The 16,850-nt window shown below is 39.8% G+C and overlaps 1 protein-coding gene across 4 annotated transcripts in view; it reads left to right on the top strand.

The window, feature by feature from the left end:
• LOC134212805 (GTPase-activating protein skywalker) overlaps positions 1–15,052 on the top strand; it is a 237,906-nt gene extending 222,854 nt beyond the window's left edge. For 3 of the 4 annotated variants that reach the window (XM_062690991.1, XM_062690989.1, XM_062690990.1), the window contains 4 exons: positions 12,359–12,517; positions 12,588–12,808; positions 13,986–14,119; positions 14,821–15,052. In XM_062690991.1, coding sequence (XP_062546975.1) covers positions 12,359–12,517; positions 12,588–12,808; positions 13,986–14,119; positions 14,821–14,831 — 525 coding nt within the window. In that variant the 3' untranslated portion in view covers positions 14,832–15,052. Of the gene's footprint in view, positions 1–12,358; positions 12,518–12,587; positions 12,809–13,985; positions 14,321–14,820 lie in introns of all 4 variants that reach the window. The other variant, XR_009979348.1, reaches the window with a different exon arrangement.
• Positions 15,053–16,850: the final 1,798 nt, after the last annotated feature.

Genomic DNA, 16,850 nt, shown 5'->3' with positions numbered 1-16,850 from the left:
TTCTCCCTTTTTACTTCTTTCTGCTCCATTCTTCCTTCTTTCTCCTTCCTACTCTTTCTTCCTTCTTCCTTCTTCACTTCTCATTCGGCCTAATGGCCATTCGGCCTAATGAACCAGCATCCAAAACTAGCCACCAAAAATTCATGTTTTGGACGGATGGTCTTAAAACGTTTGAGGAAAAAAAACAACATTATAATAGTTAGTTTTACACTCCATCGCTTCTTTGGATTTCTGTTTAGTAGCGGAATGCCCACATGGCACATATTGCCCTTGGAACCATTTATAAGGTTTTGGCAATGGTGGGTTGTTGTCTTTTGATACAAAAACATTGTCGCCAGCGCCGTAGCGTGCGGTTGGCCAGGTTGGCCCCCGCCAAGGGCGCCAGCCTTTAGGGGGCGCCAAAATCCAGAATTACACTATGAGAACAATTGTAATAACTAAAGGGTCGATAAAAAACAAATCGAGTACAAAATCCAAAAGTTTGTGGTACAGATATCACATCAACAGGTCAAATGGATTGGTCTAAGCTTCGAGATCTATTCTGGTTTTTCAAAAACTTTTGGAACCAGTTACAAGGGGCTCTTATGGCTGATACCGGGAAGTAGTAATATGGGCTTTGTGTTAATTAAATTTAGATAAATTTGCTCGCTTTTCTTTTGGGCCAAGCGAAATTTCCAATTGCTGCAGTCCCGAAATATATGCCAGTGCAATAGTGGTAACACAAAGCATAGCCGTTAAATATTAGATGAGCAGCGATATCCAGAGTTTGACTTGGCATGAGGGTTGTGTATTTGAAATAATGGTTCTCATCTGACAAATTTGCTGAATATGAATATCTGCAACGAGAAATTTAAGTAACAACAGATTTGGTTTGCTAGAGCTTTTAGTTTATTGTTGAATTTATTGTAGAAAACTTTCCTTAATGACTCTCAGTGTTCACTCTCAACAGGTTTTTCTTCTATTCAACAATGAAATCAGATCAAGAATGGTTCAAATTGGATCGAATTTTAAAGTTGGATTTTACTGACCCGACTATGTCCAGAATTTCCTAAAAACTACTGACAGGCCCACTCCACAGTTTGATTTTTCTCAACTGAATAGGTCTGATGCCGATTTCAGTCACCAACTGACTCTCTCCAGACTTGATCCGACTACTAGGTACGATAGCGATTCCGAACATCGAAAATCATCTAAAGCTGGGTTTCCAATTAGGTCACCATTGACCTGCCCACTCCAGGGCTAAATTTTCTTAATCCGATCAGGTATTGAATTTCATTGACGCGAATAAATCTAGTAATTCCTCCAAACCACCGATTAAGCCACACCAGCTTTGGTCCGAATAGGTCCAAAGGTGCTTCCGATTATCAACCAACCCGCTCTAAAATCAAGATTCGACTCTGGACATGTTCATCGACCATCTTTCTCCATGCACTTATTGAACCAAGTAATGGCTCCAAACTACCGACGGCCCCGCAAAAGTTGGATTTTCTTGATTGGAATAATTCAAATAAGTCCGATTCCAGGTGTAAAACGACACCTTTTGGAGTCGAATATTATTGTCCTATTTGACTAGCAACAATACGATGGTATTTCCAAAATCTGAATTTATTTTTATTGCTACATAAAATTAATAAAACATTTTTATGTTAAACATGCTAAGCAGATTTCTGATAACTTGTGTTTTTCGAGAAAGTTTCATCAATAATACACAAAATATAGCCAAAGGTTAAAAGATATTATGATGTCCATCCGAAATACTTCATTCATTCTAGTACGTGGATCCACGCTTTTGTTAATTTTTTATTTTTATTATTTTATTATCTATTGCTATATTGAATTTTCCAGAAATGTGATATAACTTGACATTTTTTTAGCAATTTTATGGATCTTGGGCAATTTTTACTACTTTAATCATTATGAACATAGGTCATATGAGCTTACAGGAATCATAAAGAATTCTTCAATTTCTATGAACTTCTTGTCTGATCTTTAGTGGTTACATATTTTGCAAATAGGTAGTCAAAAATAATCACGAAGTTTTGAAATTTCTCAGAGGTTTTTTGCAACCCACTAGACTTTTACAAACCACATTGTTCTTGCACATAAGTTGTTATTCGAAGCACCTTTAAACAATTAAACGTTTTGATCTTACCTTTTCAAAGTAAGATCCAAATTTTTCTCTTAATGTAAAAAGCAAATATATTATTTTCCTTAGTAAGTAAGGGGCGCCTAATAAAGGTTTCGCCAACTTACTTTACTTATGGATCCTGTACACCTCCGGTGGTGCAAAAGGCCGACTTGAAAGATCTCCATCCTGAGCGTTGCCCGGCTATCGCTTTAACCTGTTGCCAGGTTAGCTTTCGGTCGACTTCTTTTATTTCTTTATTGAGGCTTCGCCGCCATGAGCCTCTGGGTCTGCCTCTGCTGCGATGTCCCGCTGGGTTCCAGTCTAATGCTTGTTTACAGATTTCGTTTCCGCCCCTACGTAGAGTGTGGCCGACCCAGCCCCACTTCCGATCCCGAATTTCTGTTGCTATCGGCCTCTGGTGACAACGACGATGGAGCTCGTTGTTTGAGATCCAGTTGTGAGGCCATTAGGCCCGAATTATATACCGCAGGCATCTGTTGATGAACACCTGCAGCCGTTGAGTGTTCTCCACTGATACACACCATGTTTCGCTAGCGTATAACAACACAGATTTCACGTTAGAGTTGAAAATTCGTATTTTGGTGCGTTCACTTATCGGCCTGTTTTTCCAGATATTTCTTAAACTCGCAAAGGCAGCCCTTGCTTTCTTGATCCGTGCGCCTATGTCGATCTTGGTACCGCCGTCTGACGCCATTTGGCTACCAAGATATTGGAAGCTTTCAACATTCTCCACTGGTTGCCCGGCTAAGGTTTCGCCAAGGGCGCTGATAACCCACGCTACGGCTCTGATTGTCGCACAATACCAGGTCAAAACAGTGTCCCGCTCCCGGGAACTACTACCATAACGACCGCAGAATACAATCATGTCCAGATCCCCTTATAGTCGCCCCCATTCCGTCATTTGCAAACCGGAACTGAAGAACACCCTCCGGCTCCAAGGGATAAAGAGAGACATTCATTCCCCTACAAGCGATCAGCCAAGCGCAAGGTATGAAGTCACTATATCTTCGTAAGGTGACCGTGGCGTGAGAGGCAAACGTTTCACTGTCATGTGTTATAAAGACGTTCTTGTATACCGCGACGGGTCAAATGGGACACAAGTTCGTAAGCACAGGAAATAACTTCCATCTGTCTCCTAACCCCTCTACTTCGTTAGGAGACCCCCCCTGAATTCCTTCATCCGCTCCTCCTATTTACCTGGTACTACTCAGCTCAGACGCCCCAAGCCGATTCTGACTCTTCCCAACTTCCATTGGAAAAATCCGACGCCTCCAACATATCTTACAACAGTGATTTCTTTCCCACGACACACCGGATCCTCATTGAATCATCATCCGAATACAATCCTCTTCAATTTGAAAGTGGATCAAATTGCTTTCCAGTATTCCAGTCGCACGTTCAATCCAGGAGATCAAGCTCTGTTTCCGATGGAACATTAACGATTCCTGGATTCCTGGCTAACCTCGATTTGCCAACGATAGTTCTCCGTGGGTCAACCGCACAACTACGGAAGAAACTACAAGTGAACTGTCAAGATTGGTACAATTATGTGGCACTCGGTGGCGATTTGGGCTTTGTGAGAAATTCCTTTCCATGTCATCTTCTTCAGTGATAAGCTGCCCTTTGTAGGTGTCCGACTTCTCGGTGGTATACCGGTCACAGTGGTGAACATTTATCTGCCCTATATATGGATGCCAAACAGCAGATGAGTGAGTACCCGAGAAAAGTCTGAAAACATAAAGAGAGCATATATAAAACATATTTTGATATAGATATCAAATTGAATTCATAATTTGTTTGCTGTTGATTTCTAAATTGTATGATCTGGCATTAAACTGCCCGAGCAAAGCTTGAGAGCAAATCGATAACTAATTCTGTTGTTGTGAATACGACTAATTTTGATAACTCAGGTTGATATCCTTTTGGTCGTTTTAACGGTTAAAAGATCAAAATCTACAGCAGAAAAATCTTACTGTGACATCAAATCGAAAACTATTCCTGCTATCGATGAGAGCAAATCGAAAACTAATTTTGATATTGGTTCCGATAACAAAATAAGTACACAGTTTGATGTCAGATCATACAATTTAGAAATCAACAGTAAAATGAGATCAAAATATGTAATCAGTCATGATGATTCTTATTTGAAAATAAATTATGATTTCAATTTGATATCAATATCAAAATATGTTTTCTATTTGCTCTCATTATATTTTCAGACTTTGCTCGGGTGTCTACTTATTTTGTTATCGGAATCAATATCAAAATTAGTTTTCGATTTGCTCTCATCGATAGCAGGAATAGTTTTTGATTCGATGTCACAGTAAGATTTTTCTGCTGTAGATTTTGATCTTTTAACCGTTAAAACGACCAAAAGGATATCAACCTGAGTTATCAAAATTAGGCGATTTCACAACAACAAAATTAGTTATCGATTTGCTCTTCAGCTTTGCTCGGGTAATCATTTGTGATTCCTCATGCTCCTTTCTTCTTACCGAGGTATACTGCCGCTAACCGCAAGTTGACCACATCTGTATATGAATGCCCACCATCCCGCTTGGGTTAAATTAACTAGAGGCAATATATATAAAATCTGGCGGAGTGAAAACGGTTAGATTTTCTAATCAGAATTTTTTTTTATTTTAACAACCTTTGAGAAAGTTCAAGCTGCCGCACGATTATTTGCTTTTGGAAGTTTCTTTCTTAAAGCAAACACACTTTTGTTGTTGCTCAACTAGTAAATCCCAGACCAAATTCCTTTACCCTTTTCTTTGGATTCTAGCATTTTATATTTTCAGAATAATTTTCCAATATATTTATCAGCACTATCTCAATACTCTCCATTGATTCAAGTCCATTGAAGCGTGTTCGATTGGATCCCACAAATAACAGTTCGATTGGTGACCTGTGAGTGTCTTCGGCAGACTTTATATCTAGTAACTTAGGTTAGATTGGGTCTAGATCAGATTCTCGTGGTATTGGCCTACTCGAAGCATTCGGCGACGCAAACTTGGTGCCCCTCAGCGAAGTTTTTGCCACCTTCTGCAATGGTTATACCGCAACAGCTTTTGATTTCACCACCGGCAGTAGTCCCATTCTATCGATCCTGAAATGGAAAGCGTGCTTGGACTTCTACGGTAATAACCACTTCTCAATTCAAATTTCAACACATGCATTTCCTTCCACTACTACCAAGAGACGCGCTGGCTCTACGATGGTGCTGACTGGAAAAGATACGATCATCTTCTTTCTCATTCATTGGATATTGAAACTTCTACCTCTTTTTCGGAGTTCACCCAGGTCATTATTGATGCTCCGTTCCTCAAACTAGTTGCTGGCCCGGCCGTAAAGCGCTCTGCAGGGGGTCGGTAGAGACTAGGCGTGCAATTGACAACCCTCCGTTCATTAAGGAGACTACCTCTTTACCCCATCAAGGTAAGTGCTCTAGAGATCTACCGGGAAAAATATTATGAAGGCTGGACGATCCTACAGGAGGCAAAAAGAAACAATGAAAGCAATTTATAGACTCTATTAGCTTCTTCCAGTTTGCAACGGGAATATGGAATAAGGTTAACTCACTCAACGATAGGAGATATACTCCGGACGTTATTGTTTCCGATTCCCCAGATATCGCTGATGCCATCGGGAAGTAATTCACTTCTTTGGTGGTGATCCAGCTTCCTTTTGCAGTTCTGTCACGAGCAGAGGCCGTACTCTGGTGATTTTTTGGGGCTACTTCAATCAGCCACGCTAACCTCTCGGCAGGAGCTGCGGAATGTCGTCTGCGGATCCCCAGGTAAAGGTGTGCGCCTGTTTAAACATCACCGGTGGTGGCGTTTGTCGTGACTTTCCTCGGTGGCGGCATGGCCACAAGTTACCTCGGAAATGAAAAATATTCCAAATTTTATTAAGGATATTCTTCGTATTTTTACTTCGGAAAATTCACCTCGAGAATATTTTTTTGGACCCACGGGAAATTCGATATTCGAAATTTCTTCGGGATATTCTTCGAAATTTCCTGGTTAAATTTTTCTGGATTTCTGGATATCCTCGGATTTTTTTACATATCCTCCTTCGGAATATTCTTGAGAAGTGGTTCTGGATTTCAACCGCAAATTTTTCAGAATTTCCTCGAATTCTTTATTTTTGTACTTCCTTGGTACTTCTTCGGAGTTTCCTTGGAAAATTCTTCGAAATTTCGACAGGAAAATGTTCGCAAGTTTATAGTCAAGTTCTTCGAAATTTCTTAGGTATTTATTTGGCAAATTTATCAAAATATCCTCGGCAATTTCTTCGGAAGCTCCTCGGAATTTTTTTCGGGTTTTCCTCAACAAATTGTTTCCTTGGCAAACTACCGTGGAGCATCAACATCCGTACACTTAAGCTCCTTAGTAGGGGAACTGTTCCGATCTCCATCTCACTGTACATATATCCATCTCATGGGGGGTCCCGTAGCGTAGTTGGCGACACGCTCGCCTTACAAGCGAATGGTCATAGGTTCGATTCCCAGCCCCTCCACCAAACCCTCGTCAGTCGTCGGATGCGCAGCCTATACGGTGGCGTATTGGGGAGCGCCCATACCGTTACGACTGCCTGATGACGACTGACAAATTGTTCTTCTCGGAGGCATTCCTCCACCGTACCTGGATAAATGGCAACCGAACAATGCGCAACGATCATTGAATTCACGACACGGACAAATGGACACAATGGACTCACGGTGCGATGGACCAGCAACGACAGTCGACAACAACAATGAATAATGGAAAATCTAAAAATAGATTCTGTGTGGATTCTGGCAGCAGAATACCACAGTAGATTTCGGCACAGAAGCGGTTAAGTAACACAGAGTGCCTACCAAATAAAGAAAGGAATAAAAAAAAATCCATCTCATCACTAAACAAACAAATACGGCACCAAATTCGTCGTTTCTTTTTGTCAACATGCGTGCTCACTGCTGAAAAAAATCACATAAATAATAAACAAACCAAATTCTTTTCCATTGCTTTGTTTTTGATGGGATGGAAATAGGAGCTATGAGATGAAGTGGCGAACCGTTCCCCTATATGAAAAATTTACTAGAAAATAGAAATCGAATGCAAATGAAACGATTGTCATTGACACGGGACATGAAAAAATAATGAATTAAATCAACTGCTCCTGAATCGAAATCTGTCCACCTTGGACCGATTTCGAATCAAAAGAACAAAATCCGTACAGCTATTTTTTGACTAAATATTTAAAATGAAGCAGACTGATTGAACAAACTACCACTGCAAATAGTTCAATACGCACCTTGAGAAGCGATCCTTTCGATTTGTATTCCGCTTATCTTATGTAATTATCCGCAATTAGCAATTAAAACACAGTTACTTTTGGTGTAATTATGCTCTACCCGCAGAAAAATGGTGGCAGAAACTCCGCGTTTGGTGGGTGGCGATTTGTTTTTGATTTTTGTTGTTTTAATTTCAAAGCCTACTTTCCATTTCAATGCCCGGAAAGCTTACTGTCAAGTGTCTAAACAGTAGAAGACTAATTTTTCTAAATTAATTACCTTTAACCCCCTTTAATTTATTGACATCTCATGAGGTGGACGGATTTCGGTCCCACCAGGGTCCCGCAGGTATTCGAAATCGTTTTGGAATGTTTTTCGAAAATTTTCTCGAAAAAATCATCGGATTTTTCTCGGTAAATTCTTCGAGAGCTCCTCGGAAAACTGGAAAAACTTCTCGTAAAAAAATGTCGTCTACGGCGGCGACGCACAGATCTAGTCTCAGGTCGTGAAGCGTCCAGTTTTCGGCCGATCTCGTTGATCTCCTGTACCTCAAAGGTAGTGGAGACCATTGTTAACCGTCAGTTACGAAGCAAAGCACGCCAAACTTGTCTTCTAGGACATCTCGAAGGCGTTCAATCGTACCTAGTGTTGAACCAGCTGGTTGAATGGGGGTTCACTGAAAATATTTTGGCATTTGTCCGAAATTTCCTCAACTTTCCACATATTAGTCGAGAACTCTTCATCGGGAGCCTTCCGCCAAGAAATCTTGAGTACTTGTGGTTCTGCTCTGACGGTCAACCGTTTTCTGGTTTCCATGAATGGGAAGTATAAGAATTCGGCATGCCAGTAGGTTATTTTCCAGACTGGAGCTTACCTGCGAAGCTCATCGGAACAAGGTCGAAGCTCTTGCCACATCGTTTAACCAATACGTTCGTATTGTTCCTGAATTACTGCCCTGTATTTGTGGCTATCCGCCACAAGGCCTCCTCTTTCGCTGCTGCAACCTCTGGAGTATACAGGATTCCTTTCTTTAATTAAGAAGACTGAACTCTTCACGCGATAACTGGCCTCGGTAAACCCAATCTCAATACCCCGGAGTTGGGGTAACCTAATGATCTCGGACGGTCTGCCAAACCAATGCAATATTGTTTCTTTCGAAGCGTTCGCAGTTTTTATTGCTACACGCCCGTCTAGGAAGCCGATACTAATTCTTACTGTCTCTATCAGCATCATCTCCGCGCGGCAGAGTGGACACTCTAAACATCTTTTGATCCAGAGCATTCTCGCTAATAAATACCAGCACACGACTTTTGCATGGATCGCAGGCCGCGGGGAACCTGAGAACGTTATTGCTGATCTCCTCGCGGAAACCGTCTATCGCCGCTGCTTTGCATCGTTCGTCCCGTATCAGACCATGGTCTGGATTAAAAAATCTATCTGGGAAACCTACGACCATAAACTGCCCTAGTAACATTTTGGTTTTATACTGGTTTTATGTTACTCTTCTAGTGTAAATTATGCTCTTCAAGAGCGTTATAAAATTTAAAATGTGACTTGGGCTGGAGAACATCACTTTTCTTACTGAGAAAAAATATGGGCATTACCGCACCATGGGTAAATCTGCTTAGGTTCAAGAACTAGCGCATTATTTTCCGGTTCTCATTCGCCCAACTAGCGACTGTTAGATTTTCTAACAATTCTATAAAAGAACCTACCAAAACCTTTATAAGAACTAGGCATATGCGAAACGGTTAGTTTCTTATACATACAAGTAAGCTCACTAGCAAATATTGTAAGAAAAGCTTGCAAAATTGTAAGGTCTCATACAATATTTGTATAAAAATCTAGCATTTTCGCATAAGCCCAGTTTTTATACAGGTTTTGGTAGGTTCTTATACAGAATTGTAAGAAAATCTAACAATCATCGGTTGGGTGTACAACTATTGTGGGAGCTCCTTCCGGGCATTACCTTTGCCTTTTAAGGAGCCCGTCCCGAAATCGGGGGCGAACTCGCCTCCCTAGTTAATTCAAGGTTGTAAGGCCACCAGTTGTAAGTTGAGGATCTGATTTTTTGACAGTATTTTGTTCTAAAAGTGTTAAGGTGATTATACAACAAAGCCAACTATCGGCCTTTTTGGAAACCACATGCTTTTTCAGTAGTTTCTCAAGAGCAAAAGACGAGAGAATCATTTGCTAACTTACACTGAACAATCGATTTCAATTTCACCACTGTACAAACATTATTACGTGAGGTTTGGGCTTTTGAAAGTGGGAGTAGATAAACATATGGCGAATTTTGAGATTAAGTGTTTAATCACCTTAATCTTATTTTTTTTCTGGTTTAAAGAGGTTTTCAGTCTTACCTTAATCTTTTCCTGTAGGATATTCCATCCTGATATGTGCAAGCTGGATAAATTGTTCTGGTAAAATATAGAAAGAATTAATCGTACAAAAATGTCTTGAGTTACAAAATCGGCAAAACAATCAAAAATACCGAAATTATAGCCGACCAAAATATTGATAGATATGAAATTTATTCATTGTATCAGATTTAGTGGGCCAGCCTTTGTTTGAGTGTTGGTACGAAATACGGTTCGCATTCGGTGACGAGGAATTGAATGAAGCACTTCATATATTATCCAGGCAGCATACGAGGTCTGAATGAATTGTTTTCCGATTTTATTATAATTCCATGTCGAATGTTGTTATATATGTATTTGTATACATTGTATATGTTGTTTCATTGCCCGCATTCAGCATTAAACGGTTCGGGTTTCCCTTTCTTTCTGTTATCAGTACATTAGAAAAATAATTTGTTTTTATTTTATTTTCAAAATGGTTAATATGGCACATGAAACTACCCTACCTGTAAACATAATGTTGTGGCGTCTCTTAAACAAATTTCACTCGTTACCCTTTAAAATGAACTCATCCATTGAACTAACCATGTAGTAGGAAACCCTTCGCCATCTTATAATCTTATATTATTCAGAGAATGGTGCAACTCTTGATGCTGCTGCCACTCGAAAAAACTATTCAAGCTATATCTCGCAAGAGATATTTGTATCTGCTTCCATGAGCAATATTAGCTTCAATTATCATTCAGATGAACAACGTTGTCTGGGGGAACCTTAAATATAAATGACCAGGTTCCGATTATTTAGTCAGAATTTGAATCATTTGCAAATAGTATCACTTAATTTACTGAATTATATTTTCGAATAGGTTAGTGTAACTAGCGCTTCTGCTCCATATCTAGTGAAATTCGAGCAACAAACTGTTCAACAAAGTTGTAGGAAAATTACGGTGCTTTATTAAGTCTTCTTCTTATTGGCATCACATCCCCACACTGGGACAGAGCCGCCTCGCAGCTTAGTGTTCATTAAGATGATTATACAATGAAGCCAGATATCGGCCATTTTGTAAACCACGTGTTTTTCCAATATTTTTTTCAAGAGCACGAGATGAAAACACCATAACGCGTATAGGGCTGAAATAATGGTAGATCGTTTGCTTAGTTAAGCTGAATAATCATAATTTGAGTTTCGGCACTGTACGAAAACTATTACGCCAGATTTGGGCTTTTGGAAATGTTTGTAGATAAACGTGTGGTGAATTTGAAATTCACCACGGGCTTCATTCTATAATCACTTCCACAGTTATTAACTGCGAGGTTTCTAAGCCAGGTTACCATTTTCGCATTCGTATATCATGAGGCTAACATGATGATACTTTTATGCCCAGGGAAGTCGAGACAATTTCCAATCCGAAAATTGCCTAGACCGGCACCGGGAATCGAACCCAGCCACCCTCAGCATGGTCTTGCTTTGTAGCCGCGCGTCTTACCGCATGGCTAAGGAGGGCCCACACTTTATTAAGTCTACCTTAGCCTTTTGAAAAATCCGATTCCTTAAAGGCTTTCTGACAAATGAGTCAAACTCTGACTAAATGATTGGAATCATACATGCCATTATGATTGTACTCCATTCCGTGTTGATAAGTTCATTGTTGAGTTGAAATAAAACTGATTATTTAGTGTGTTTCAAGCTGTACCTAATCTGAACCATTCATCACTTTATATCTGTGTAAATATGTGTTTCCCCTAATCACGTCTAATTCATTTTTGTCTTCCTATCCCTTTCTCTATTTCACGCTGCTTTTCAATGGAAAAATACTAACCAATCAATTGAACTCATTAATCAACAAATTCTTCACCATCGAAACTAACGAATCCCAACCGACAAAATATCCTATCGATAAAATCTCTGCCTGCGGGGGCGTACGATTTAATCTACTTTCGGTGGACTGAACCATTGATTGGACTTGACGCTGCCTCCCACAACTGATTTTATTTTATTTTTTTGCAAATTGCCGTGGTTCCACTTTGCTTTGATGTGGATATTGCTAAAATTTCTACCTCCGTTAATTGATCTGGCTTTATGAAATTCGAAAAATCTACTCCTGATGGGAACAGGGTGCCCATTCGCCGGATGTGAGAGTTTTATCGATGGGAGTTTTCCCAACCCAAGCAATAAAGAGCAAAGTTTGTGATCAGGATGACGTAAGTTCTAACTGCTAACATTCGCGATTAATTCAATTAGGGATTATTTGCTTTGCACGTGGTAATTAATTCGATTCAAAGTCCTTTGTCTCGGCCTCAAAGATGACATATTAAGAAGACTTATTTCCTCCTTTCTGTTCGGTTTCTGTCTATCACAATTGGAAGCGTTTCTCGGCAGTCTTCTTAGTATGTCCAGTTAAATGCTAGTTTTACCCTTGAACCTAATTTATTTCGTACTGTGTCGTGATAGCTTACCATTATTTTCTGTTTCCGTCAATGTCGTTTTATTTCTTTTGTCTCCAAGTTTGTGTCAGTAATAATGAAAGCTATATTCTTTAATTGTTTTTTCTCTTGTTCTCTAAACCACCGGCAGCTTTTTACGCTTTGGTCCTGGCTGCCAGTTAGAATAACAATGTACCAACCCGTACTGCTCTACACAACGGAGGAGCACGGATGCTCACTGACGACATTCTACGTTCGAGTTGAGCAACATGAACCCACACTGCTGATGATCAAAACCTGCAACAATGAGGTAATTTCGGATACCGTGAAAATCCCATTGGTTTTAAATTGAACTTTTTTTTTATTTCCAATACCCATAGGTGTTCGGTGCCTACTGTTCATCGCGGTGGTTCGAGCGTAACCTCAAGGACGACCGTGGCCAACGGCAGGCGTATTTTGGCACCGGCGAAACGTTCCTGTTCTCTCTCTATCCGGAACGCGCGAAGTATCCCTGGGTCGGCATTGAAGGTGACAAGGGACTGGGACACGCGTCCGAATTATTTATGGCCGCCGACTCCAAGATGATAACGATCGGGGGAGGGTAAGTTTTTTCTTCAAATATTTTTTTTTAAATTGGTTAAATTGTTTAACTATGTTCTAATTTATTATAAATCATTGAACATACATATTATCAGTTTGTATTTGAAAAACTGTTTAAGTATCTTTTGGACCACCGATATTTAGGATCCTTATGCAAGTGCTAATCTCGTGGATCAAATTTTAACTGTACCTTAATTGTATGTGATGTTTGAGGAAGCTTTAGAAAATCACATTTCCACAAACATCCAAATAAAAAAATATAAGAGAATATGCACTTAATTAGGGTAAATCACTACTTGGGGCTATGGAGCTAATTCCTGGTTAAGGATAAGTGTTTGAAAAATGAGTGACATTTTCGACTTTTACGTAAAAAAATGTATTTTGCACCGTCTAAGACGAATTAAGTACTGTCCATTTAATTCCACCAGTTAACTTAACTGGTGGAATTAAATGGACAGTACTTAATTCGTCTTAGACGGTTTAATACATTCCACTAAACGAGCTTAATATATTTTTCTGAAAATGTATTTTGGCCAATTTTCAATAGGAAACAATGGGACAGGATTTTGCGTCGAATGCAACTTGTTGCGAGCAAATAGATAAAAGAAAAGTAGGCACCTAAAAGATGAGTGACATTTTTTCACGCGATATTTACTTTAAAAATTGTATAGAAAGTGTGTTGCGCATAAGAAACATAGCTGAAAAAATATTGTTTCTTGCCATACTCTATCAAAATGAAAATTTATCCTCATATCGAGTGACAATAAAGTAGAACCAAATTATTCTTCTTACAAAAGCTTATCCTCTGCGTTTAGATGTACGCTGCTCAAAAACTACACTGACCCATCTTGTCCACTTTATCTTAAATGGTGCCATCCAGTTTTAAATTACTATTTTTTTTTGGAATTTGTGCATACATTCTTCCATAAAACTACCAATGAGTTTATCACCGCCCAAACAAACAACGGACTTCGCTTAGTCTTAGAACCTCACGCTTTATACAGAACTACAAAATCGGGAAAGTTCTCAGATATTCCATGCTCCATGTCACAGCATTCAAATGTTATAATACTTCGCTATACTACCTACCAATGTTATAATTTGAGAGAAAAAAAAGACACGTTTACATAAAAATCGCATTTTTCTAACTATTTTTTAAAATTTTCTTTATTCCACAGTCAAGGACAAGCGATCTGGATGGACGAGAACATCCGCTTCGGCAAAACGGACCGCTGCCAGACATTCAACAACCCGCCGCTGTGCGTTTCCGGTGATTTCGAAATACGAGTGCTCGAAGTGTACGGATTCGTAGGTGCGTGAACGTCTTTGCTGCAGCATCTTCAACAACTCAGCCGCCACCAGCCCGCCCGCCCGCTCACATTCATTTACAACCTGTTGTACAACAACCCTAACCGTCACCAACACCATCACTATCACCAAGCGATAAACATAATCAACCTGACCGGACGCTGCGCGATTGCCTACTCTCTTGCTGAATGCGTGCTTGCGTTGTGTATGTACTTGTGCATGTCCCTATCCTCTCTAAAACCGTGTGCATACCTTTTAACTCTATACATATCGCAACCCCAACGGAGCAGTGGAATGACGAAGCAAGGCATCTTTAATACCCTTCCTATTGTTTCTAACACCGTTTCACACTGGTTTGGTCGTACTGGTGAGGAAGTCGTAGGGTAACCGTTGGATCTACGAGTTGCTACCCGGACTTGCTCATCGACCTCCAAAACTAAGATCCTCTCAATTGTATTGATTTGTCAACTGACCCACCCCAAAACTAACCCATAGCAATGTAGGAACTTCTATAACTGACGAGATTAGATGAAAAAAATACTGCTTCGAACAAACTTTTAGCATACCAAACCGTGAACCGCATGCAAATTTTGTTCGTTCTTAGCAACCTAGGACAAGAAAGCTAGCGCGTGAAGTGCAAAATTTAAAGAACTTTTATTTGAATAAACTAATTCTTATTTTCTTTTTCTCTCTCTCTCTTTTAAGAATGTGAATAACGATTGTTGAGAGTTAGTAGTTGATGGGAAGAAGAAAAGGAAGTAACACATATAATACTAACTATAGACGTGTAATAATGGTAGAAGAAGTAATTTTAAGAGATATGATTATTTTGTTTCGTTTTTTGAAATGAGATGAGAACAAACTGTGCGGCATCGTTTGTGAACTATAAGGTAACCCACCAGAAACAACGCTTCAATAAAAAGCTGATTCGTTCTAATTTTGTATGGATGCTGACTAACAACACAATAGATGCACTATGCTTTGGCAACGTTGGGAACTTTCCATCGTTGTTTTGTGTTTTTTGTCAAGAAGATATATTTTGTTTGATGCGACGTTCTACAATACGAGGTACTCTTTTAGTTTTGGAGTTTTGTTAATAATAACTACTAACGTAAACCGTGATACAACGAACTTTTTCATGTAGATGTGTTAGTTTTCCTAATTTATCAGTGATCTGGAAGTCGTTGATTAGCTTAGAAATGGCAACTCGAGAGCAGTCCTCTGGCAGTTGATCGTATGCTCTGATTTTGTTAATCCCAGAATAGTAGCCTCAAAAACGTTGAAAGAAATGTTCATGCAGTCCCTCACAGTTATTTACATTTAAAAAAACCAAAAATGTTGCGAAATGTTGGTGAACTTTTTGTTTGACACTGTCACTAATTGGTTATCAAGTCTTTTGGCCATTATGACACCATCGCAGGCATACGCTTGCAGTCATTAGATTCATTTGGTAATTCAGATTGCTAATTTGAAAAATAGTAGCGTTACTACCATGTATATAAATTGTAAACTTTTTCGTTGATATTTAGGTACAACATGATGATTGTTGTGCGATAACTCCAGAAAAACTGACTAATGAGGTTGTGCTCCTCTGTGATGACGGTTAGTTAAAGCATGAGTATACGAAAAGATGTTGATTTCCAGCATAGCAAAATTGTGGGCTTCGCGGCTAGCGACGTCAATCGTTTAGACGCATGTGCTGTGGAGAGTGGGTTTGATTCCCGCCCGGTTAAGAAGCAAACTTTCCGTAAAGCGAAAAGTTCTCCACCGGTTCACTTGTTGTTAGGTAAATGTTATTTCCGTTGTCTCTTGCTAGATGTTATGTGTTCAGTCTGTGCCACCTCAGGTCGAAGACGGTGATTCTGTCTTTTTTTATTATGGTATACTGCTCTGCAACATCCCCATTTGAAACATGTCGTACTCGTTCAACCAGGATAAATGTCTTCTATTCCGCGGATGCTGCAGTCTTGCTTTCTGTAAGCCAACGGTTCTCAACCTGGTGAACATGTACCCCTGGGGGTATCTTCGCTGGCCCCAGGGTGTACCTCGGACAAAAATGCGTAATGGCGGATGTATTATAATTTCAATACAAACTTAGGCCGATCCAAATATTTAAAAATAATTATGGCTCCCCCCTCGAATTTTTTGCCCAAAAATAATATTTTCAAAATATTCTTTAACAAATCCGAGGAGTTTTTATGATTTTTGTCATTTTAATATTTATTTTTATTACCAACACAAACCAACACTGCTGTCACCGGATGCATTTGTACGAGGACCAATTTTGTTGGTGTGGGTACGGATCAACCTGTTGCGTCCGCCAAGGACCAAAAGGACGTTGTAGTTCACGTTGAAGTTCGATGATCACGCTCTGTTTCCACGACTTCTGGTTTCCGTTGTGATATTCTCAACGTAAACCTGATCATCAGACTGAAATTTACGATGAATTGTTCCATGTCGATGATTGAACTGTTGGTTTTAAACGGTTGGAGTTGGAACTGATTTCTTCAGTATATTCAAAGTAGATCACTGGCCTGCCAAGAAATGTTTCTGCTGGAGATATCATGTGGGGTGAGTTCTTGCTGGGCGGCGATCGGTTCAGAGAGCAATGTTTGGAGATGTTCGAGAGTTGATGGTCTTCATCCTTCACTCAACTTCTCCAGTCTGCGCTGTAAGGAATCCACAAATCGCAGGTGTGTAAATCCGTGGCTACGGCAGAACCGCTGGAAAATGTC

The sequence above is a fragment of the Armigeres subalbatus genome, chromosome 2 (assembly GCF_024139115.2).
Source record: "Armigeres subalbatus isolate Guangzhou_Male chromosome 2, GZ_Asu_2, whole genome shotgun sequence".
Classification (NCBI taxonomy): domain Eukaryota; kingdom Metazoa; phylum Arthropoda; class Insecta; order Diptera; family Culicidae; genus Armigeres; species Armigeres subalbatus.
Note: the sequence above shows the minus strand (reverse complement) of the source record. Positions and strands in the feature narration are given on the sequence as shown.